This window comes from Arctopsyche grandis, chromosome 2 (assembly GCF_051622035.1).
Source record: "Arctopsyche grandis isolate Sample6627 chromosome 2, ASM5162203v2, whole genome shotgun sequence".
NCBI classification, from domain to species: domain Eukaryota; kingdom Metazoa; phylum Arthropoda; class Insecta; order Trichoptera; family Hydropsychidae; genus Arctopsyche; species Arctopsyche grandis.
The window spans coordinates 4,772,522-4,799,050 of NC_135356.1; the positions used below are offsets into that span (position 1 = coordinate 4,772,522).

At 34.3% G+C, this 26,529-nt stretch overlaps 1 protein-coding gene across 1 annotated transcript; it reads left to right on the plus strand.

Moving 5' to 3' along the window:
- Positions 1-1,130: 1,130 nt before the first annotated feature.
- Positions 1,131-24,911, plus strand: Jarid2 (Jumonji, AT rich interactive domain 2). Its single transcript, XM_077446201.1, has 14 exons — positions 1,131-1,219; positions 6,248-6,331; positions 7,688-7,878; positions 7,953-8,090; positions 8,165-8,334; positions 8,658-13,136; positions 15,957-16,193; positions 17,067-17,265; positions 17,342-17,586; positions 18,481-18,630; positions 20,745-21,203; positions 21,348-21,521; positions 23,754-23,861; positions 24,720-24,911. The coding sequence occupies exons 2-14, from the start codon at positions 6,273-6,275 to the stop codon at positions 24,909-24,911; spliced, it is 6,801 nt and encodes a 2,266-aa protein (XP_077302327.1). The 5' UTR covers positions 1,131-1,219; positions 6,248-6,272.
- Positions 24,912-26,529: the final 1,618 nt, after the last annotated feature.

Here is a 26,529-nt window from a genome sequence, read left to right on the forward strand (position 1 = left end):
TTTTTTCCTCATGTTCATTTTTATGTACTATTTTTCTTTTGTTATTAATCGTACTTTTGTACTTTTGCTTTTTATTCTATGTATTTTTTTTGTCTTGTTTTCTTATTTAGGCCATTGTGGCGCATTAGGTTATTCCCAGGGGCATCATTTGAGGGAGGGGGGGGGGGCTAGATTTGAACGGGACTATCCACGTTGTTAAATGTATTATTATGAATTTGAATTAAAATACTAAACCAACAAAAATAGAATATTAATATTCTTTAGAACACTGTCAGGTATAAACACGTCGATTTTTCCCAGAAAAAAAAACTCCCAAATATATTTTGTTTTGATGTTTGTCTTGCTTTGAAAGCTATTTGTAAAACTCATTTATCTTACGAAACAAATTGTTGAATAGGATTGCCTTTCTATTACTGAAAAAATGGTTAAAAGAAATAGTTTAATTCACTCATTTTTTTAATATAATACCCCCCCAAGAAAGTCATTCCTTAATGGTCAAAAATTTTGCCCCCCTCCGGGAAAAGTTGAAATAACACCCCTGGTTCTTCCTGTAATGTCACAGTGGTGAAAACCTATAAATAAATAAATTACTATACCTATGCTATCTATTGGCTGCGTTCACACCGACGATATTACTTACGATATTTTCCATAACCAGTTCCTAAATAGCAATCACAGGTTGCAATAAGGGAACTAGATGTGGAAAATATTGCAAGTAATATCGCTGGTGTGGACGGGCCCATTGACGTCCCGTCAAAACAACGTTGCAACATTACGTAGCAATTGGTTTTTGAGTGTGGAGGAAACGGTTCGGTGATTATTCCGTAAAATATCGATCATGGAACATCCGACACCCAAAAATATCATCAATCGAAAGGCACCTCGAGTGCCAGATGTTCCGTGATCGAGATTTATGTAAGTGACTTGCGCGAGATCGATTTTTTGCAGAATAATTCGTTTATTGGAGCAAACAAGTACAGACATTAGTAAAAATAAAACGCTAAAGCTATCAAAGAGTCATTTAGCGTTTTTCAACTTAATAAACTAAGTCTTATTCTAAACATTTATTTTTCACAGAAACACATTTCCTTTGTTTAATCCAGGTGTATGGTCACGAGGTGGGCCATATTATGGCCGCCAGTGTCACAACGGCGGCCGGTCGCCGTGGCGTCGGTCGTAGTGCACTGTGTCGGGAAATGTTGCCGGTCTTCGAGACGTCGTAAGTCAAATAAGGGCGCTGCGCCCCCCACCCTAAAGCCCCCATTCGCCCCATTACCTCCCGCGATGTTAATTTGTGTAAATTTAAGCCAGTAGCTTTCCTCACATCCCCACCCTTTCCTGTCTCCCAGCGTGCGCGACGCCCTCACACTTTCATATACAAATCTAAATACGCCAAACTCCCGATTATCCAGGCGCGATCAATCCGTGCGTCGATTAATACCAAAAAATCCAACCTAATGTTGACTTCTATTGAAGAAGCAAACGATTCCAAATAACACACCATCGCTGAAATATCAATCGTATTATACATATATATATATTGAAAATAACCCTCATATTTAAAAACGGTTCATACGGAAATCGAACTTGGTTATATACCTACATACAGTGCTGTCGTTCAGCTGGTTTACTTGAACCCTTTGTTCGGTTTTTATCAATTTTGGAAGCCTTTTATTAATTGGTAATTGTGTCTTTGATCTGGTATTTTCAAGAAGATTAGCTTGTTCTTGGGTTGAAAGGAAATCTATATTTTGAATGTTTGTTTGTTCATCTATCATCCTCGAAACAACATGTGCTATTATAACCAGGACTGTGGAATCGAGACATTAAATAGTCGCATTCATTCCACACTCACATACATTGATTACATAGCCTGCTAAATTATGTCACCTTTGAGCGAAATTTCAATGATTGAATAACATCTTATGTCACTGTCTCCATTTCTTTTCTGTGGGAATTTTGAATATATGAGGTTAATATTTTTTTATTTTATTTTAATCGAACATGTACACTCGCCTTTGCAGATCGCTCCAAAGCAACGAGTGTACTAATACAGATACAATACAATCTTTTTTATCGTCCACAGTGACATATATAGAGAAATTGGTGCGGTCTACATTCACATATCTACTTTAGTATGCGATCTACCTTCACGTTTTTACTATAATATGCAGTCTCAGTTCTCTCGTGTGACACTGAAACTGAATAATACCGACAACCCAATCTTAAATGAATAGGGTCAACCTTAACTTAACTTAACCTAACCTATCCTGACCCTTAGATAAATAGGTGTTGGCTGCTAAGATATCTTTTCTTTTTAAGTTTTATTTCATCAATATTTTCACAAAAAAAAAACATATCTTAGCAGCCGACACCTATTTATTTAAGGGTCAGGATTGGTTGGGTTAAGTTAAGGTTGGCCCTATTCATTTAAGATTTGGTTAAGAGATATGTATCTGCTGACGATATTTTGATAGAAATGATGGGGCGGCAGGAAAAAACAAAAATTATTATAAACATTTCGTTGCTACGGTACAAATAAAAAAAATAGTCGACTGCGATTCAAAGGTAGATCGCATAGTAAAGTAGCACCGAGAAATTTTTGCAATATTTTATTATAGAAATTGGCCAGCCTCAAGACGCTGAATAACTTGAGGTTTGCAAGAGAGATCGGAAAGGAAATGCCAATTTAAAGGAAACTTTACAATGAAAATCAGAAAAATTGGCAAACTCTGAAAGGAATTGATCGACCTGGAGTCACAAAACGTGGTCTGGCCAGCAGCGGGACTCTAGTGGGAGTCGGACCTGTGCCCACTCTGATCGAAAGCATGATGTGCTAATCACTAGTCCAAGCTGCTGCTGGTAATATGAAAATAAATCAATAAACATCTAGCAGCTTAACCCTTTGAATGCTGACCAACGCCGATTGGCGTTTTGCCAACAAGTCCATGGGCTTGAAAAACGCCAATAGGCGTTGTATTTTAGAACAAGAATACTACCCCACTGAGCCTTTCTAGGTAGCATTGAAAAAAAAATGCATTGAACACGAGTCGTGTAATCCGTGTTAATGTTTATTAAAGACTGGTTTACACTGGAATTACTGAATTTATAACCATAGCAGAATATTCCGATGGAAATTCCTAATCGCTGAGTATTTTAGATTGTGAGCATTACATTTTAACAACAATGAAGAAGATGGAACTAGTTTTGGGAAAATACATTCATTAATAGACTTCTTCTGCTTATTTTATATTGTTGCAAGATATATTAGATAGTCTAAGCACACCTCTACAAACCTAGAAATCTTCGGCTGTAGTGATCTAGGGTTTGTTTGGATTAGCTATAATCTTTATATCTGTTTTCTATTGAATTTCTAAATAATTCTATTTGAAAATGTTGGCGAAATTTTCAGCGTGCAGGGCTTTCAACGGAAAATACGTCAGCACTCAAAGGAATGGAAATTGTATGTCAATATGAGAATTTTACAATCGGAGTTGGATTGTGAGAAAATGTTGGGTTCCGAGACGCTTTTTTTGTTCGATTTCACATCCGTAGTCACATAATGACCTTTTCAATACGACTCTACCGACCATTAGTATATTTATGATAGATTGTACAGGATGAGAACCCCACCATACCAATACACCGCTGATGAAGCATAATAGTCCCTATTATCCTACACTTTTCATACCCAACGTAGTAACGAGGAAGTGTTATCTTCATACAACAATGATTGTAATCTTCGTCAGGGTTCGAACAAACGGAATGATGCGTTCGTAAGCCATTGTATAACCTATGTATGGGTCAAGGTTGTTCATATCTTGGCGGTGTACAAAATACTGAATATTTCAAGATCATGTTATTATTGTTTTTCGAGTAAATTTTTTTGTACGCAAGAGTGATTTCATTCATACGGCAGATACGAACGAATTAATTGTCACAAACACTATAAATCATCACCCGCTATCTAAAAGATGTGCGGTACACTTTCATGAGCTTTTTATTATCAACTAGTGTTGTGCCCGTTGATTTCGATGGGTGGTTTCGGAAAGGAATTGGTACACGAATCAAAATAAAGTTTTACATATATATATATATAAATATAATGTAATGCGCGCATTACACGCTCGCCGATCTAACCCGTTTGAAATGATGAATGAATGTGTGTGTGTGTGTATACATATGTGTATCCTTCCGCGCAGTTGCTCAAGTCAGGTGCTCAATATCAGGAGCACACGTCAGATGCTCCACACTTCACTGCGTCTCCTCGACACAATCGGTCGTTACGCCACATCCCTATGGCGAATGCTTAAAATGCACCCACTGGTCAGAATGTATCGTCGTTGCTCTAATTGGTCAAACTTTTTAGTCCACGTGGACCACTTCACGCTGATTGGTTGTGCGCCTCGTTCGCGTGTATTTATTTTTTTAAATATCTCTAGGCACAACATACGTATACTCCGGGCATTCTTAAATTTGTTTTTTTGAAATCTCCATATTGGTTGACGCGCCCGCCACATACATACCTACAAACATGCATCGCGTCCGTTTTTATATATGTATATATTATATTATTATATATACACTACACTTTGAATAGTCATTCCATCAGTGTCATAATATGGCAATTGAAATTTTTTGTCACATAACAGTGTTATTCTCCGTCTGTGACCCAATCTTCAGTAGCCTTTGTTTATATCCTTCATTTAAAATTATTTCAAATATCATAGCTTTAGCTACTTTATGTACAATGGTATATGTATATATCAACGTTGATTACTTTCACAACCGACTAGCTAGTTTGGATTTGGATAAGTCCTAGATCCAACGTTTTAATATTTGAAATCATCATAATAATAATATGAATTTAAATAAAACTTGCTCCCGCTATCTTAGCTGTAGCCTATTTATTTATTTTACATACATATACCAGCAGAATAGACTAGTGGTTAGCATATAATCCTTTGAACAGAGTGGTCACAGGTTCAAATCCCACTGGTTTCTGCTGGCCAGACCTTGGATTTGGAACTCCAGGAAACGGTTCCAACAAATTGCCAACCTCGCCGATTTTCTCGCAAAATCTCGAGATTTCAGCAATCTCGAATTTTGCTGAATCGTATGAAATGCTGCAAATTCACATATTTGACCATAAATGTCTCTGTGGATGTTAATCGATATGTATTTAACGAATTTCGCTGAACTGTTGAAAATGCTGCAAATTTGACCAGAGTTGTCTCTGTGTATATTAATTGTTATGTATTTTGTATAATACTAATAATATTTTTATCAAATGTACAATGTTTCTGGCCAGAAAGGCGCATTGGAGTTAGCTGTCAGGCCTTCCTGGTATATATCTATGTCATTATCATCATCATCTACAGGCCTCCAACATGCTTCCACTCATCCCTATTTTGCGCCACACTCATCCATCTCACCCCACACATTTTAGTAATTTCGTCAACATATCTTCCATGCGGTCTTCCTTTTACCCTTTTGCATTCTCTCGGGTACCATTCAAGCACTTCTTTTGTCCACCTTTCGTCCACTCTTCTAGCAACGTGGGCCCGCCCATTCGTCTCTGATTTGCGTAACTCTCATCCATCTCACCCCACACATTTTCCTAATTTCGTATACCCATCTTCCCTGTGGTCTTCCTTTTACCCTTTCGCATTCTCTCGGGTACCATTCAAGCACTTCTTTTGTCCACCTTTCGTCCATTCTTCTAGCAACGTGGCCCGTCCATCGCCATTTCAGTCTCTTTACTCTATCCACTATGTCCACTACCCTTGTCATACTTCTCACCCACGTGTTCCGCTTCGTGCCTTTCCTCGTTATGCCGAGCATACGGCGTTCTATATTTCTTTGAGTGCATTGGACTTTGTGTAGCATCTTGGCGTTCAGTGTCCAAGTTTCACATCCATACGTCATCACTGGCAAAACGCATTGATCGAAGATCTTTTTTTTTTTTCTATGAACAAAATAAAAATATTATAAAACAGAAACGATATCAAGAATTGATAGTTTGGATTATCCGGTCCCCTACTTTCTGCATAATCAAGAATACACAGTTCCACATTGCCTTCTTGGATGCTAATATTGTATTTATGACGATTGTATATTTGAAACAATTTAAATCGCATTATTTAATTTGTTTTTTCGAATCTTTATTTTTGTTAAATTAGACGTTTATTTAAAATGTATAATATTATGTAACGTGTAGTAATGTTTTTTAATCGTTTGATTTCAGACACTAATTTTTCAATTTAATCAAAATGGGTAAACCATCAAAAAGACGAAAGAGTGATGGCATTCAATTCAACATCGGCAAGAGGTAAATTAGTCTGATTTATTGCCGTATGGTAAAAATTTACATGCGCATATTTAAGTCGTATAAATGTTTATTCTAATGGCGAATTTTTCAGCGTAATAACATTCTATTATTTATCTTATGTTGATATTAACACTACATATGTACATATATACGGTTTATGATATAAATGTATTTATTTTTATTTATTTGAGTAATTAACAACATTGTATTGAATATTTGAGAAACATTTTAACAATTTGCGTTTTTTAAAATGGTAATTTGCCGATTTTTCTACATACATATAATAATATTCACAGTTCTTAAAATACTGATTTTTCAAAGAATGAAAAAATTTGTCTTGTGCTGCCGTCATAAATTTTTTCCATCTTTGGAAATTGCTTATTTTAGATCTTGGCTGTTTATAATGGTTCCGTTTATTTATTTAATAAACATTCAATTATAGCAATATTGTAATGTTCATTGAAAGAAGACTTGCATATGAGTTCTTAATAATAATAGCTACTTTAATAAGAATGTGGTTAAATATACATGTATTTATGATACATACATATGTATAATTTTTAAGGAATTAAAAATTCAATATTATTTCAAAGTAGAAATTAGACACGAAGATTATATACATAATTATATGTTTCCGTCATATTTTTTTGCAAGCGCATTTGTAAATATATTTATATCAGATTCCATTTTGAATTAACGGATAATAATATAAGTAATGTGCGATGTTACATACATATATGATATATTCCATACTTCCCATGATAAATATGGAAACTGTTTTCGTAACTCGAGTGAGTTACGAAATTAGTATCGACATGTATGTAATGAAATGTAATTCATTAATGGCTTTTTGGTTACATGTATTATATTATTTTACACATATGTATACATTTTATGCTACTTTGATATATCTGTTATATTTTTTCTCCTTAAATCGCGGTTTCTTTGTGTTCAACCAATATTCAATAGAACCTTTATTTCACAGTTTGTCTAATATTCATATAAAATATTACAGATTGCATTAAATATTTTAGAATTATTGAATTATATGTAGATAACTGCATTGATATAGTTTGTTATGGGTCATAACTTATACCACCGATGACTATGAATTTATAAAGCGTTCCCATCTACAAAATGGCAATATCTTCAAATCTTTAAATTATTAAAGTATTTAGCGTTGTATTTTAGTATAAATTTTTAGCGTTGTATATTTAGCTTTCAAATGTGTGTATGTATGTTACGTAAAGCGTTATTTTGTGTTATATTGTAATAAATAATATAAAATTGATTTATTTGTAGTAGATAAAGATTTATTTGAATATGACACGATTTACTGTACAAATATGTTTCCAGAATCAAGGTACAAGCACAGAGAAAATTTGCACAGGGTGCTGCTGTTTTACCTCAACAGGTGCCGAAAGAGAACACAAGCATTCCGAACAATGATAATAATGCCAAGACCCAACCAAAGAAGATGGAATTCATCATGCCGTCGACTCCCAAAGTTTACACTGAAGACTTTCTTACTTTTTTGTGTTTCAAAAGTGAGTTGAATTTTCGAATGTACACACGTGTGAAATGTTAATTCTTTGAGTATATTTATTTGATTTTGTCGCAGGTTCTCAGTCCTTGCCGTCGCACCTACGGGTTACGTCCTTCTTGCAACCGCAGGCCATATACACTTCGCCCGCGAATCAGATGACAACATCTCTCGAATGTAATTCCCAAATACCTCAAACGTTATCAACCGTTCAAGGTTTTTCATTGTTTTATACTTAGCTACGAGAGTGTAATCTGAATTTTGGCATATGTTTATTTTTCGTGTCTTAGGTTTTATCCCGTTTGGTGTGCGCAAACAGGCGTCACAGTTTCCCAAGAAGAATATGAGCAGAAAGGCGTCATTGCAGGCTATCAAAAATCAATTCAATAAACAGAAACCAGCCAGATATCAAGTGCTATCAGCCAAAAAGACGACAAATACAATTGAATCTAGAAAAAAGGTATTTATAATAAGGGTGGACACTAAGTTAACCATTTCCGGATGATTTTCTCTTCGAAATGTTAATTCAATTGTCAGCTCAATCGTTTTGACAGTCAAATCAGGTAAATCGGCAAACTAATAGAAAACGGCTGACTTAGATGTCGCAATTATCCAAATTTGACCAGCAGCACCACAGAAATATTTCAAATCATACATTGTATGGTTTTTTTAATAGAAATCTAACCTGGGATTCAAACTCGGGAACTCACAATTATTTTGAATGTTGTTTGTAGACTATTTTATTTTATTATTGATATATTAAAACTGAATTTTTTTTTATAGATATTAACAAAAGCCAATGGAAAGGTAGCAATCGCCAAAACGATTACCAAAAAGAAACAAAATATCGTTTTAACTAGCAATTATTCAATTTCGACTAGAAGACAAAGTTATCAACAAAAAACACTCCGTAAAAAGTTCACAACATTGCCAACGAATCAACCAAGAAAAAACGTATCACTTCGAAACAGAATCATCAGCATCACATCTTTGAAACCGGATAAAATTAAATTGCAAGAGACATTAAAGAAAAAAGTAGACAATGTTGAACGCACAAAATCGGGTAAATCCCCAGTGGTAAAATCATCCGCTTTGGATAAACAAAATACAAAACAGAATAATACATCATCTGCGTCGAAAAACACGTCTACTGACACTATTTTATCAACATCTGAAAGTAGCACTGTTAAAACCCCAATTGCCAAATCAAAGACAACTCCGAAAGTTAGTGACGGGTCTTCTCAAATGTGTCGCACGAGATCAAGCACAGTTCGCCAGCAGAAAACAACTCCTAACATTCCGAAAAAAATTATCACACCCAAATCTAAGAGTAGTCCCATACCGAAAACTTCTGTTTCGACGCCTAAAAAGAGTAAAATAGGGGGATTTGAGTTTTCTTCTGATGATGATGAACCATTGTATAAAAAACTTTCAAATACACCTCGCGATGGTGAGGGTTTATTAGAAGATCAATCCTCCAAACAAGAATCTGGTATGCATTTCACACGTAGCAAGTTAAAAGATAGACCGTCAGTGCAAAATAGACAACCAAAAATAGTTGGAAATAACACACCCAAAAGCCCCGAGGTGAAAACTCCTGCAAGCGGAATGATAGCATCTAGTCGTGTTACTCGTCAAAATATAACAAAAAGCGAAGTCATATTGAATAAAACTATCGCAAAACAGACTCGAAGTAAAAGTAACTTTAATAACAATTCCAATTTGAAACAGTCAATTGATAGTGCTAAGAATGTCAGTGATAGTGATAAAAGCAGTCCCAAAAAAATTGCCACTGTTGTGAAACGATCCAATGAATTGAAAAGATTGGAATATGAACATCATCCTATTCAAAGAAAATCGATAGAAAAACCTGTCGGTGCCAGAAACGAAAGCGATATATCAAATGTATCAGAAAAAAATGATACAAATATTGTACCAACTTCATTGGCGGAAGTTTCGAAGAAATCAGAAGGGAAGCTCGAAAAGAGTTTTAGTGAGTCGGACGATGAACCTCTGGCAGCTAAATTAATTGAGACTGTAAAGATAGATGAAACCAAATCGAAATCTAAAAAGGGTTCTAAAAATGAACCGCCTAATTTAATAGACACTGTTTGTGTCAAAGGTGTGAACAAACTTAATTTTAACAAAAATAATGCCAAAGTTAACCTCCAAGGATCAAAACTGGTAATCAATGACACAAATCCAATACCATCATATGAAGAATCTTTAAAAGTCTACGGCATTGCTCATCGATACACAGATGAAAAATTGTCAATGACACAATCAGTAAAAATCAAAAATTGTAATCAAAACAAGAGGCTAATTAACAAAGAATCCAACGTCCTCGAAAAAAAGCACGAGTTTCGGGGTAATTATGATGCTAGTTCTATTGCTGCTAAAATCGATTTGAAGAATAGACAAAGTCGAAAGTTCATGAAGCCGAAAGAATACATAGAACAGTGGCTCAAAGACAGTGCTAGACCGTTCGCGAATCGTGGAGTTGCCGATACTTCCATCAGTGATGCGATTAATAAATTGTCAAAATCAATAACGCACGTAAATCTTTTGGTTAATAGCGAAGATTTTATGTCGCAAAAGCCCAATATTTGCCATCAAGATGCTATGCCAAAACCTGCGGTACCAAATAAGAACTTGATTACAGATACTAAAAGTACAAGTATTGACAAGGTCAATGAGAGTCTCGTTCATAACGTCCTTCCTAAGATTACTCCTTTGGAAGCTCCGACCGACGAATTGAACATATATGATTTCGAAAGCGAATCCGAGATGATAAATTCACCGCCGAGGAAATCAAAGCTCATCAAGGAACCTCAGAAAAGATTGGACAGGTGTCGGTCTAAGTTCACTAACACTTTTAAACCGCTGTCGTACAAAGCTCTAGACAATGTACAAATGAACGAACTATCAGCACATGAAATGTTCGGAGAAAAGATAAACGAAAGCGAAAATAAACTGGAGTCTTTCGGAAATGTGATTTCGAATGCTATTATTGTATCTTTGGATCCGAGTCAAGAGATGCCAACTAAAGAATCTCAGAATATACTAAATAAAATATCTCCCGAGCATGATAAGAGTATATTCAATATAAAAAGCGGAAATGCTGAAGGCTATACAGATGGATACCATGCAAATAAAGAGTCGTTCGATTCATTACAAACTGTTTTTGCTGATAATTTGCCAGCAAATAGAACGTCTAATTATACCGCAAATAAAAATGTACTTCTTTCAAATTCTGAACAGAGCAATCAAAAACCTTATTTACCAGATATTCAAAATCAATATTTATCAATTAAAAACAATTCAAATTCTTTAGATTTACTCAAGACTAAAAATGAATTGATTTCGGACGCCAATAAGAACTACCATCCTTCCAATAACTTTTCATTGAATATACCAAAGCATTCTTATAATTTAAACAACTCTCTTGACTTTGGAAATGATATGTTTTTCCTCCAACCCAAAAAGGATTATATTGCCAATTCAGACAACAAACCATTATTGATTCAAGACTACGTCAGGAATACGCAAAATTTACAGTCCGGTCAAGTAATTGGCTCAGATGATAATGAGAAGAAATTTAACACGGCCAATTTCTACAAAAACTTGCCCATGTCTAGTATTGGTGTTGCGAAACCGTTCTTTCAAACAAATAATGGCAAACCAGAACCGTCAAATGATAATGGCAGTACTAATGTTGAAAGTGATCTTACACAAACTTCTTCATATTCTGCACAGAGAAGTATGCTATCCAGTTTAACCGATTTCGAGAAGCGAGCTTACCTAACTAATCACATTCCAACACCGCAAATAAACATACCTAAATACGAACGACCAAAGAGGACGTACAACGTAACAAACAAACCGGATGCCAAATATTCTCAATCGTTGTTGAAGATCAGCTCTAGCGATTCACAAATGAAAAACGTCGAGACTTACCCGCCAATATTTGATGGAAGTCAATCGATCCAACGTGAAATAGTAACCAAGCAAAACCAAATTCAAAATTGTAACATTAAAAATCCGGAACATCCAACGTTGATTAATAAGATGGAGAACGGAAACAGTTTCCAAACTGTGAATAAAAACGAAGATCTGACAAAAAATATAGGCTACTACAATAGCGATATGTTTGCGAGTCAACCGACTGTACAATGCAAAATGTACAATAATTTTCTAGGAAATACACCATATTTGAATGAAATGAAGTTAAATAACACTAATACTTATTTGCCGTTGGTGAGCAAAACCGATGAAAATGTTAAAAATAATCACCCAGCTGATTTAAAAGCTGGCCATATGAATCAACTGCAAAATGTGAATTATTTTAAAACCGATTTGATATCGTCCGTAAATAATATGAATGAAAATTCAGCTTTAGCGTTCAGTAACAAAATGCCGAACAATATAATGGAAAGTAGCGTAAAATTGTCATCTTTGCAGTTTGGAAAGAATAGCTCTCCCGGCACTGATAGCATATCGAAAATTAGCTTGAAAAACTTCAGACTATCGACCGACATGTCTGGTGGAAGCCAGCCGATATCGATTGCGAATATACAAACTCCGGAGATTGACAGTTCGCTTGGTAAAGTCGGCGATTGTGTACAAACTTCCGACTTGACCCTGAAAGCTCCGGCCGGAAACTGTTCCAGGCCAAAAGAATCAGAAAATCATTTGTTCTACATACCACTGCACGGCACGTCGAGGACCGGCAACGACATGAGCAATCACCTGATCGAGGGAGTGGCCGTTAAAATGGACACTCAGGGACCGGACGGGCCGCAGCAGCGGGTCATAATGAGGGCCAAGCTCGTTCGCAAGTCGCAGATCAACAAAAACGTGCCGAAAGCCATGGACAAACAAACCGGTCCCATTATGGAAATGGTGCGCAGTGTACGCGAAGCCTTCCCCGAAGCGACCATTCACGGAGATACCCCGCCGTCTGAAGAATCTGCCGCACCCAAGGACAAAAAGGTTGCCAAGACGAGCGGTGTGGCTGCAAATAGAAGGTCTGCAGTGAATGCCAAGCAGAAGGAAGTCGTGTCGATAAATCCCGTCAGCAGCAAGTCGAGTACGTGCAGCTCGCAGTCTTCGAATTCGGCATTGAGAAGAAACTGTGTCAAAGCGGCTGCGGATGTGTCCGAGACGATCTACCATAAAAATAAGACGTCGTTTCCGCAAATGGAAGATGCTGCACAAATAGTCGAAGCGCCGATATTTCAACCTACTGAAAAAGAATTTCAGGTAATAAATGCATAGATTATGTATTTTTAATAAAAAAAAAATGAGGGATTTTTGCAGGTTGTAGAATCTTACCGTTCTTTGTAGAGGATTTTTATTTTGTTTTATTATTATATTGTATAATGCTTTGTTAAATATTATTAATTAATCATTTTCATATTTATCTAATGCAAATATGTTTCGACGAATCTCTACATAAACTTGGGCTAACCATGTTTTATTATCAGTACGGCCCGGAAATGTTTTTCTTTTATTAAAATGTGATTTAATAATAATTTAGTTTTAAATTTTGATCTTTTTTTTTGCAAAACATTGCTTAATGTTTCTGTGCCGTACTGTGGTTTTATAAATTGCATGATTCTTTAACATATACATATATAAATATATATCTAATGTAAGAAAGGAATATTATGATAAATGGGAAATTTAAAGTATTTCTAATTGTAACATTATACAGGACACAACTACATGTATTTACATTACTGAGTTCTTAATATGTCTTTTGTCATTACTAACTGTGATTAACGTTTAATCTGTAATTTTTATGTGTATTTAAAAACGTTCCTCTTAAAATTTCTTCTTACTAAATGGAAAGATGAATTGATTTTTTATTTTATATTGTATTATTAAACTATGTTTCTCTGAAAGCTGTTTATAGATTTATAGAATTTTATTCATAAGGTAAAGTTTTAAATCATAGTACCTTCCTTGGCTTTAAAGCATGAAATTTTAATACACGAATATTAATATTATATTATGTAATTTATTTGTGATTTTTTCAAATGTAGTTACCAACAAGCATGTCTTTTTTTAAATTATTATATAACTTGTTTTGTTTTCGTTTTTCAAATATGCATTATATTTTAGTGTGATTTTTATTAATATGTAAGAATAGTCACTGAAAGTGTGTTAGTTTTGCTTAAATTTTGACGTAAAGTACAATATCACATTTTATATATATATATATATATATATATATATATATATATATATATATATATATATATACATATGTCTTATATATTAACTCATTATGGACTGGCCGAATATTCCGAAAATTATGATAGTTCGCGCATTCTTCGCAAAATAACGGTAAAAATAATAGGTTTTGAAAATTAATAAATAAAAAAACCCAACTCCCGAACCTTTCTATGAATTGAATTGAAAATTGGAATACAGCTTCTATACAGTTGTCTTCGACTTTATAAATTATATCAGATCAGTATTTCGCAACGGTGTTGGTTGCTGTATTCAATTTTATATAAAATTTATATACATTTTCAATGTATGTTCACACGCAATAAACGATATATAGATCATTGTGTTATTCATTTGAATGAAAGATTACATTTGATAAGTATGTATGCTACGTGAGCAATAACCACTCAATTTCGATATCTGGTGGTTTGAAATCATTTCAAATTCCAGGTGGACATTATTTAGTCAAGCTTTAAACCATTGAATTTAAATCATACAGATTTTATTTTGTATATCGATATTTATGACATCTATGAATATAAGTTTGAAACTAAATCTATTAAATAATACTTTTTTTTTTTTATGAAGTTCAGAGAGCCAAACACACTGTGTTAATGGCCTTTGAATGAAATTTTATTAAAAGCACTGGATGTGTTCATGGCCATAATGAGTTAGTATTATTTTATTTTTATTATCATGTTAAGTGTATTTATATGTATTAATCAGTATTATACATATCTAATTCAAGGCTGTGGCACAATTTCAATTCAACTTTTATATTAACTCTTAAGAATCTTTTCTGCTAACCGACTCGTGCGAATACCGTTGCAGGCCGTACTGCAATTTTTTTCAGTTTTATAATAAAATCAATTGTAACACTGGACTAGTGTAGTCGAATTTTTCGTTTAAACGATAGTTTATACTACTTAAAATAAGTTAAAGAGAATTACTACCTGTTAATGTTAAAATAAGCTCATATAATTTGAATAATGTTAACATTTGGGTATATATTCAATAGATAAATAAAAGCAAACTACGGTATAGCTAAAATATACCACAAAATCTTTTTTTTTTTTTAAATAATATCGAATTTCCTCTCAGATAATTACCCTACAATTCCAGTGTTGTACAAATTAAGTTCTAGAATATATACTTTCTCTTTCAAATATCCTTATAGGAAGAAATCGCAAGCTGATAAATTAAACGAACAGACATATCCGGAATAAGACACGTTGTGGTAAAATTTCTCGAGACAACTCGGATAGAGTCATCCGTCAAGTTGAAAGCAAACTATTTAGGAATCGTATAATAATGTATTGAGAGTATTTTCAAAAAATGATTTTGCGGCATAAAGCTACAATATATCGTATATTACTTTTCAAATTAAAGTATTAATTTTTAAGATGCTGAATTTATGTATTCCTTACACGCGTTTCTCAGTTAACACTTTTTAATTTAACGAGACTTTACAACAACAAGAAAAGTGTCGAAAAAACTATTCTAAGCTTATATTTAAATTTAAATTAAAAAATAAAAACAATATCAACCAAATAACCGATGACATTCATACATTCATTTGTAAAGATGTTTAATAAATATTTTTTATTATGTACGTAGTTAATTATTCCTTTCCCTTTGTTTTTTGATTTAAAATATAAAATATTTTAAATAATCCACACAAATGATACGTGTATTGATTGCGTCATAATAGTATTCGGATGTCGGCTAAAATATTGCAAAGGTAAAGAGTATTTATTACGATTTCCACATCTTTTAGTTGGCAATCATGTGTGAAACGTCAATACCGAATCGAATCATTGCGAATTGAAATGTTGCATATTTCAGGATCCTTTGGAGTTCATCGAGAAAATCAGTCCGATAGCGGCCCGGTATGGTCTCTGCCGGATCATTCCCCCGCCGAACTTTAAATCTGAATGTAAAATATCCGACGATATGCGATTCACCCCGCATAACCAATACCTACACCGTATGTTGTACCGATGGGGCTCGTCTTCGCGGGAAATGTGCGCCATCAAGAAATATCTGGCCACACAGAGTGTCACTTTTAAACAGCCGCCGAACGTATGTACCAACATTCTTATTAATTTGTAAGGTTTCGATTGTCAATCTAGTCAAAATATTCGTTCCATATGTTAAGTGAATAACAAGAATAGCATTTTTATTTTCAAATGGAGGACAAATATAATGTTTCAAACGCTCATATTTAGGCTTTTTTAACCCTTTGAATGCTGACTAACGCCGATCGGCGTTTTTCCAACGAGTCCACAGGCCTGAAAAACGCCGATAGGCGTTGTATTTTGAGCATGTACAAAGTAAACAAGAATACTGCTCGCTAACCCTTTCCAGGTAGCATTGAAACAAATGCATTGAACATTCGTGTCAATGTTTATAAAGACTGATTTACACCGGAATTTCTGTATTTATAACCATAACAGAATTTCCCGATGGAAATACCCAACTGCTGGGTATTTTAGATTGTGAGCATTACATTTTAACAACAATGAAGAAGATGGAACTAGTTTCCGAAAAATACATTCATTAATAGAATTATTTTGTTTATTTAATATCGTTGCAAGTTATATTAGAGAGTCTAAACACACTTTTACAAAACTAGAAATCCTTGGCGGTAGTTATCTAGGGTTTGTTTGGATCAGCTACAATTTTTATACTTGCTTTCTAAATAATTGTAGTTGGAAATGTTGGCGAAATTTTCACCGTAGTGGGCTTTCAGAAAACAGAAAAGACGTCAGCACTCAAAGGGTTAACCTAAAAGTTAGCTGGAAATATTCTCAAGACAATTTCAATGCATGGCAAATGATATAAACGTCAATGAAATCGATAAATATGGAACTTTGAGAGATTATTAGAAACCAATGTATATGTATATACATAAGTTGTATTGTGTGAGAAAATAAATTGTTTAAAAAATTTCAGCTTTGCGGAATTGAAGTCGATCTCCCCAAGTTGTATCACATAGTTCAAAACATGGGCGGTCTGAACAAAGTTTTGGAAAAGAAAATGTGGCATCGAGTCGCTGAAGAGATGTGTTTGCCGCTGAATGTGCACTATATGGATATACGACTGGACGAAATATATTGCAAATATCTCCTACCATATGATACATTATCTCCAGGTACCTTTTAATCCGTGTCCTTTTTTTGGTCTCAATTTGTGGGATGTGCTTTGACTATGCATCTCTTCGATTATAGATGAGCGCAAAAAGCTGTTCGAGTCCGTCGACCAAGAGTGGGCAAAGCGTCAGAATCGCATGGTGACCCGAGCGGCTAATCCTCTCAACGGAATCGAAACTGAAGAGCTTGAATATGACATAACCGAAGACGTCGAAGAGTGTATTACTCGCGGGAAATCTATTACACTGTGCTCGTATGCCCGGACTGCTAAAAATACTATGGCGATGCAATTTGGAAAAACTCCACAACCAACACCTGATGAGGTAAATAGAGTTTTTTCCTATCATTTTACATTTACCATTTTTATATTCTGTTTTGTCCTTATCAAAAGTTTCCAGAATGTTGTCTATACTTGATTTTTTTATTAATTATCTCTACATATCTAGTTGGGGAGGGAAAATCTTTTTTCAGATGAGACATATTTCCTTTATGTATGTACTTAGTAATAATAAATGAAGGATACTACTTTAGTATGCTGTCTACTGTCACATATATACTTTAGTATGCGATCTACTTTCACATTTTTACTTTAATATGTGGTCTCAGTTCTCGCGTGTGACAGTAAGACTGAATAATACGGACTCTAACAATCTAATCTTAAATGAATAGGGCAAACCCTAACTTAACCTAACCTAACCTGAACCTTAAATAAAGAGGTGTTGGCTGCTAAGATGTTTTTTTTGTTGTGAAAATATTGATGAAATAAAACTTTAAAAAAAGATATCTTAGCAGCCAACACCTTTTTATTTAAGGGTCAGGTTAGGTTAGGTTAAGTTAGGGGTTGGCCCTATTCATTAGATTAGGTTGTTAGGATCTGTATTATTCAGTCTCAGTGTCACACGCGAGAACTGAGACAGAGTGAGTACTATATAATAGTATGACATTTGATGTTTTCTATGTAGTATTCTCGGAAATTTCCAGTAACGATTTGATTTATTATTTTCTTGTAAGAAATGAATATTCAAATTAACACTATGCTATCAAAATAATAAATTATATTACCTAAAAATGTATTCAATCATTGAGTTGATGTGATTCTTCTGCTAAACTGTAAACAACGATATAACGTATGTAGATTAGCCAAATACATAATTACACGAATAATTTTTGAGCATTTATTTGTATTGTTTATTGAACATATTTTGTATGAATTTCAGGTAGAGTCAAAGTTTTGGAACTATGTGACGGCTCGAGATAGCCACATTTGCGTCAGCACCGGCTCCATCGACTCCAGCGTGTGGGGTTACGGTTTTCCCAATGCAAAATCCAAAAACAGTCCAATTTCGAAACATCCATGGAACTTGAAAGTAATTCGGCTGATATTATATTTTAAATCAATTTAATTCTTGGTATACTGTTTAGGAGTGACTTCAAATTTTCGACTCATATTTCTGATATGTGCTGTAGGGCTACCAAAATGCTTGGATTTGTTTTGCGCAATTCTCACTGCTTCCAAGATCCAAGTATAATGGTGTTACTTTATTATTCGCTTGTCCGGAGCGTATTGAAGTTTGGCTCTGTAATTTGGAGTCCCACTGAAATTAAATTCTCTCTATTGATAGAAAGAGTTCAAAAAAATTTTCTTAGATGCCTTTATATGAAGAAATGTAAATATTACCCCCTATTAATTTCCCACTGCCTTTTTACAAGGTATGCTAGGCTTTGACTCACTATCTTCGAGAAGAATTATTGCCATTTCCAAATATTTGTTTGGAGTATTAAAGGGAAGATTTGACAATCCTTCAATTTTATTGGAATTTAAATTTTCGGTGCCTGACTGCGGTAGAACTTTGCGTCATCATTTTCTTTTCCAAACTATTCCTGCGAAAACGTCTGCTTTCAATAACTCGTCTCTTGTAAAGGCTATCCGGTTCCCTAATGTGATTGATGGGCATTTGGACCTGTTTAATTGTCATGTTGATGAGCTGGTTAGTTTCTTGAGACTATTTGAATGAATGAATGATTGAAATATTTATTGTTTTTATTTTGTTATTTTCTTTCTTTTGTTATGTAAAACTGGTGTGACGCTTTGGGGCAACCTCTCAGGTCACACTGGTCATTTCATTGTTATTGTTATATTGCTGTCGGTTCCCTCATCACTGAGGATCGTGACTATGATGTCCGATCAACCAGCTGCCTCCATTCAGTTCTAAATTCGGGCAGGCGAAGACTTGCTACCGTGGAAGCGCCCGTCACCGCAGATACTTGGTCAGTCCAGGGGGGTGCGGGGGATTTGCCTCTGGCTCTTCTGCCTTCGACGCTACTAACCACAACCAACCGCTCCAGGCTCTCCTCACCTCTTCGTGCAATGTGGTCGAAGAACTGCAATATACGTTTCAGGCATATTGTGACAGTCTATCCTTGATTTTTAATTCTTCAAGAGTAGACACATTCGTGCGTTTGTCGGTCCAAGGCAGGCGTAGTCGCCGTCTCCACGACCACATCTCGAAGGCATCGATTCTCCGTCTATCCGCCGCCTTCATGGTCCACGTCTCGACATCATAAAGGCAGACAGAAAAAAACGAGACTCTTCACGAGACGGATTTTGACAGCAGTTGTAATGGCTCTATTCTTCCTAATCTTCGTTAGTTGTGACAATGCCGATTTTGATAATGTAATCTGGCGCCGTATTTCCAATTCGCTGCCGCCGTTGTTAGATATGAGTGACCCCAGATAGACAAAATTATCGACCACCTCTATACCGTTTAAAGCTGAGTTGTTTTTTTGCAGCTGTTGATGACGGTCAGTTATCATAATTTTTGTTTTGGCGCGGTTTATCTGGAGGCCAAGCATATTACTTCATGATTATTAGCTATGAGCGTTGTGTCATCCGCATACCGAAGATTGGATAGTTTTTTTCCACCAATGGACACTCCACCCTTCCAACCATCCAGTGCTCTACGCATTATATACTCTCCATATATACATATATATTAAATAGGTCTGGAGATAATATACACCCTTGCCTTACTCCACGTTGTACTCGAAAATTTGTCGAGTTTAGCGAATTGATTCGAACTACTGCATTGTTATCATTATACAAGTTATATTTTATTTTATTTATTTTATTTTAAAAAATCAATACCACAGAGACTTGACAGGTTGCCCCAAAGCGTCAATGTGATTTTAATACAAATAATAAAAATCATAAAAATTACAAAAAAAACATCATAAAAAAAAATAATAAAAATCATAAATAAAAAAAAACATAAGAAAATAATAAAAATCATAAATAAAAAAAAAAAACATCATAAAAAAATAATAAAAATCAAGTAAAAAATATGTACACAAAATAAAAAAATATGTACACAAAATAATAAAATAAAATAATATATTATTTTACAAGTTATTGTTATAATTATTATAAATAAATAAATTGCCTGAAAATGTGACTTAAATTACACTACACCGTGAATTACAGGTATTGACCAACAACAGTGGGTCCATTCTCCGATCGTTGGGTCCGATCATGGGCGTTACAGTTCCGACAATCCACGTCGGCATGCTCTTCAGCACGTGCTGCTGGTATCGTGACCCTCACGGCCTACCCTGGGTCGAATATCTTCACGACGGCGCCCCGAAGATTTGGTACGGTGTGCCCGATAGTCAAAGCGTGAAGTTCAAAGAAACCCTCACGTCCATCGTGCCAGGCTACTGTCAGAAGAAAACTGTCTGGCTGTTGTCCGACACTACGATGGTGCCGCCGAAGATGTTGAAAGAACATGGCGTGTCCTTGTGCAGAACTGTCCAGCATCCCGGTGAATTTATACTGGTGTTTCCGAAAGCTTTCACGTCGAGCATATGCGCTGGATATAACGTCTCTGAGAGTGTTTACTTCGCGCCCAACAGCTGGCTGGATACAGCTCAACAAGATTTCGTAGTATGCTTTTTTACATATTATACGATTGACACATTTCAGATCGTATTATCTTGATGTTTCAATATGACATTGTTCTGATTTGTGTCAATTGGCTCGGTTTTCTCATATATGTATTCTGTTTATTCAAATTGTTTTCATTTATAGGATATACGTAACAGTTGTGAACCTACAATGTTTTCTCTTGAACGATTGATCGTTGCTATGTCGCAGGACATACGAACGCCGTATCAGATATTGAAAAAAGTATTACCGGCTTTGAATAAAATCATCCAAACGGAGAAACAACACCGTGAAGCATTGTTCAATGTTGGATTGAAGGTACATATACATATATTATGGATGGGTCTACCTCACGGCACCGAAAGTGAAAAGGTCGAAATAGCAAATATCAAAAGGCAAAGATCGAAAATCGAAAAATCAAAAAAAAAAGGGTGCATGGTAAACGGCACTATGTATATATAATATATATGATTGGCATGCGGTGAAATTATCTCTCTTTTTGTCATACAGCCTTGTTTAATGTGCGCGCGCAGGATACGGGAGGAAAAGCCTGTTCCTCTTGTTCTTGTTGTATCCAGCTCGCGCAAATTAAGTGAAGATGTACGACGGGGGGAGAGAGAGTTTTACCGTACGCCACTGATATATATATATACTAACCGTTTTTCATATGTATGCATGGTAAACGAACATTTTCGACTTTTTCACTGTCGACTTTTTTACGGTCACCCATTATGGATATAAAAAAAACCTAATAAACATACTGTTTTGAACATTGCTTAGATCAGCGTTTCTCAACTTTTTTTGGACCGTGTCCCCCTTTTGCGTTTAATATTTTTCTGTGCCTCCACCCCCCCCCATTTTTTCTCGAAAATAGAAGTACATATTAAAAATATTATATATTATATAAACTTTATTTTATAATTACAAATTTGAACATACATACGTATGTATTTATTTTTAAACATAATAAGATTTATTAAGACTTTATTTAGTGTGATTCTTGTGCTCCTGATGTCAAGTGTCGAGTTTATTTATATTTGGCTCAAATTTTGTTAGTGACAAAAACAATTTTGCTTTTTATCTGATCGTTTTTACAGCATCGAGATGGCTATGAGCTTTTGAGAGGAGATGTATAACTCGAATAAATCCATATTCATGTAAACGCCTTCCCAACCTTATTTAAAAAATATTTGGCACATTATTTTCAGATGTGCCATAAATTATCGATATTTGTCAACCATTAAAGCCCCCCCCCCCCCCCGTCTAGTATATTTTCCGAGATGTAAACGTATATTCAGTTTGATGACAAATTAAACATTTAAACTCTTCTATTGATATTATTTAAATATAAAATTTTTATAATTTTATTCTGACTGTGCCCTCCCCTAGAGCTTGTTATGCCTCCCCAAAAGTAGAATTTTGGTTTATGCCTCCCTTGAGAGGGTCTGGGCCTTTCAAGGGGGCCACGTGGACCCAGGTTGAGAAATGCTGGTTTAAATTAATGTAATTTTCTTATATATGTAGATAATTTCATTATTGACTATTTAATACTTTTATAGTGCCAAATTTCGATACCACTTAATTTTATTGTGTTGTCGTGTAAAAATTATGGATGAGTATCAAAATACAGAATATCAATATTTCTAATTGTACAAATGCAGACTACTCAAATTGAGAATAACGGGTTTTAAAAGAGGTGGGTCCAAAAACACCCACTCTATCCATTAACTGATTCATGTTATTATGTTATTACTTCCTGATAAAAGCAGGCCTGTGGAGTCTGGTCAAAATTTATCGACTCCGACTCCAACTTGAACAATTTTAGTAAGATCATCTTTTAGTGTCTACCTATATTTTATAGGTAGTCATTGAAATAATAGCAATTTTCAAAATATAAAAAATTACTAAAATTGACATGGTTGAAAAAAAATTGGCAATATATTAAATTATTGGTAATGAAATAAGTTTAAATAAAAAGTAAGTGCATTCATAGTGTATGTGTATAAATTTCATACATGAACAAATCAATTTAATAAAAAACGTATGAGACTGAGGAAACAGTCTGTTTTGGCCATAGCACATCAAAATAAGCGCAAATCAATGATTTTATTTATAATCTACAAAATTTAAATTTCTGATTGTTATAAAGAAATTATTAAATTTCAATTTAATTCAATAAAATTGAATATTATAAATTAAAGAAAATAATAAAAGCCTTGTAAAAAGGAGTCTGATTCGGTTGATTTTTACGACTTCGATTCGGCTTGAAATGCTCCGACTCCACAGCCCTGAAGAATGTTGAATTTGATATTTTAAATTCGAATTAAAATTTTGATATTCTATATTTTGACCTCCTACTGACAATGTTATAACATTACAAGCAGAATAATGCTTTTTCTGCAAATGACAAAAACATTAAGAGGGTTGCACTTTGGTTAAGATGATTTTTTTCATATTTAAATTGTCACAAAATTTGTTATTATAACCTATTTGAAAAACCTGTAATAAGCTGGTAAATTTAATCATATATGACTTTTTTTATTTGTTTAGGCATCAGAACGATCTCAAAATGTATTTATTGGTAAAAAGAAGGTGGCGAAGCGTCAAGACGAAGTCGAAGAATGTCACAGATGTAGAACTAGTCTGTCTTTATCTATGGTAAGTTGACGTTTCTTTTATAATTCTATTAAAAATAGTCATTGCCGTAAGAATCAGTATATGTACATATGATATTTTTGCTTGCTATAAAGGAAAATTTAATTTCACAATTTTTAGGTCCATCACGATTATTAGTTTCCATACTCACCGAACTGTTTTGCAAACTCGTCCACTTATAGTTTAATTGTGTTGTTATATTCTTCTTCACGTCCCATTCGTATTTTGTCAATTATGGTCAGGTGCTGAGGCCGTACCACTGCCGCAGATTCTTTAGCCACGATGTTTTCCGACTGCGTTGGCCTACGATTTTCCCCTGGATTATTAGGCGCAAGAGATCGTATTTCTCGTTCCGCATCACATGTCCAAAGTACTCCAATTCACGCCTTTTCAAACTTTTGAGCACTTTGACATGCTTTCCCATCAGGGCAAGCACCTCGGCATTGGTACGCCTCGCCATCCATGAGATTCTTAACATCCTTCTGCATGTCCACATCTCAAAGGCCTGTAGTTTTTTGCACGTGGCATCTGTCAGAGTCCATGCTTCTGTCCCATACAGAAGGATGCTGAAAACGTAGCATCGTAGAAGTCTTAGTCGGAGTGCTATATTGAGATCACGTCTGGTTAGGACATTCTTGCTTGCTCCACTCTAACGCGAATTTCCTGTTTACTTTCACACGTTTCAACCAGATAGCACCCAAGATATCTAAAACTATCTATTCTTTCCGCCATGTCGTTAATTTGTATATGAGAGTTGACCGTATTGTGCGTCGACTTGCTGAATATCATCCATTTGGTTTTTTTTTTATTTATTGATACGACTTAATATGATTAATTCAATGTATTGTTTTGTTGTTTCAGCTGTACAACGATTCCGATGGTAGCGTGTTTTGCTTGATACACGCAGCCGAGTTTTTATCCACCAATCAGACACAAATTGACAAATGCAAATTGATATACATGCACTCGATTGATGAATTAGAGCGTCTGTTGTCCAAACTCATTGAAAGGATCAATGTTTTGGCAAACAAAAAATGTAGCAAAGTCAAATGATAATAAATTTAATTTAATGAATAATTCACACTGTCACTGTGATAGCTCGTAAAGCGTATGGTATATATAAAATAATACCATTAATAGCTATTTTCTTTATTAATGTTATCAGGAGCTGTCATTGTTGTGTACGCTGCATAAATTTATCTTAGGTCATAATTTTATATATACATATACATATATACATAAATAGTATTTTAATAATAAATATTATAATAATTTACATTGTCGCTGTGGTGGCTCCTGACGCTTTCATTGCTGTTTTGATTCAACATAACATTGATTGGAGTTGACTTGGAGATGTATTTGAATAATGAGATGTGCATTGACGGATTGAAATTAACTTTGATTTATTTTTATTTGTATATATATATATATATATATATATATATATATATATATATATATATATATATATATATTTTCAGATGAATTACAAATCTTTTGTAGCTGTTTTGTATTTAATAATATATGTAATTGTAAATAAGGACAAAATCTAATGAAAAAAAATAAGAAAATGTGATTTTTTTAGTCAAGTGCATAGTTTTTTATACGTGTGATACTTTAAATATTATATGAAGTACATGAAAATAAATGTGATGCATGATATTATAGCGATTTCCAAATATTATATATGCGATTGATTATACAATGGAACTTTTCCTGTTGCGTACATTTTTATTCAATGTATTCTACACACTGTTAATACGTTGTATTATATTTTCAGTTCAATAGATGCTGAATACTAACGTATGCACATTGAATATATATGTACATCATTAATCGAAAAATTCTACTGTATAATAAATTGCTAGTTTTCTTTTTAAATACTCACGCAATGCTTATTCTAGTTGGAGAAAAAAATTGTGGGATGTGAAATTTCTATACACCATTTATGTATATTTCACAAATTCCGTACGTACATCCCCAGTCGAAAAATATTTAATATTGAATTTTGTACCATCTCTGAATTTGTGCCATTATTATATAAAAAAACTTTTTAATTGTTAAAAATTACGAAATACGAGGGTCATTTTCTTAAGTGAGATTTGCTCGACGCTTTGGAATGCTGTCTGCTGTCAAACTGACAGCTTTCAAGAACTTCCAATTAATTATTCATAGTTCTTGAAAGCTTCAGAATTATTTAATTCACCGTCTTGATAATAAATGCTGCCACTTGATTATTGACTCAAACAACGGCTGAAAATTTGCCTAAAAACATTTTTTATTGTTATTAGTCTAGATTTGGCGCCAATTTTTCCTGTAATTTTGGGAACACACAGAAAATTGACGTTCACCAAATTGTTTGCAATACCGGACAAAACATCAATACCGGTATGTCGGAATTATAAATACTTAAACCGGTATTGTAAATATAAAAAACTGGTATTACAAAAAAACGGGCAATGAATTGTGATACGTGTGGAATAATTCAACATCAATTTCATAATAAATTTAGTATAGAGAATATATTTATATCACTTTACAACGTTAAAAAAATGTATGTCATAATCCAAGTAGTGGCTGAGCAGTTCGATCCGCGGTTAGGAGGATTTTTTTTATTTAAGTCAACCTAAATTCCAGGCTCCCTATAAATGATTAATATTCAAGAGATTTT

What these genes read in the sequence shown, in the direction of transcription:
- Jarid2 (XM_077446201.1), top strand. Translation starts at nt 6,273, where the DNA reads ATGGGTAAACCATCAAAAAGACGAAAGAGTGATGGCATTCAATTCAAC. An exon ending in CTACTGAAAAAGAATTTCAG is followed by an intron (nt 13,137 to 15,956) that starts GTAATAAATGCA and finishes TGCATATTTCAG; the next exon opens with GATCCTTTGGAGTTCATCGA. An exon ending in CTTTTAAACAGCCGCCGAAC is followed by an intron (nt 16,194 to 17,066) that starts GTATGTACCAAC and finishes AAAAAATTTCAG; the next exon opens with CTTTGCGGAATTGAAGTCGA.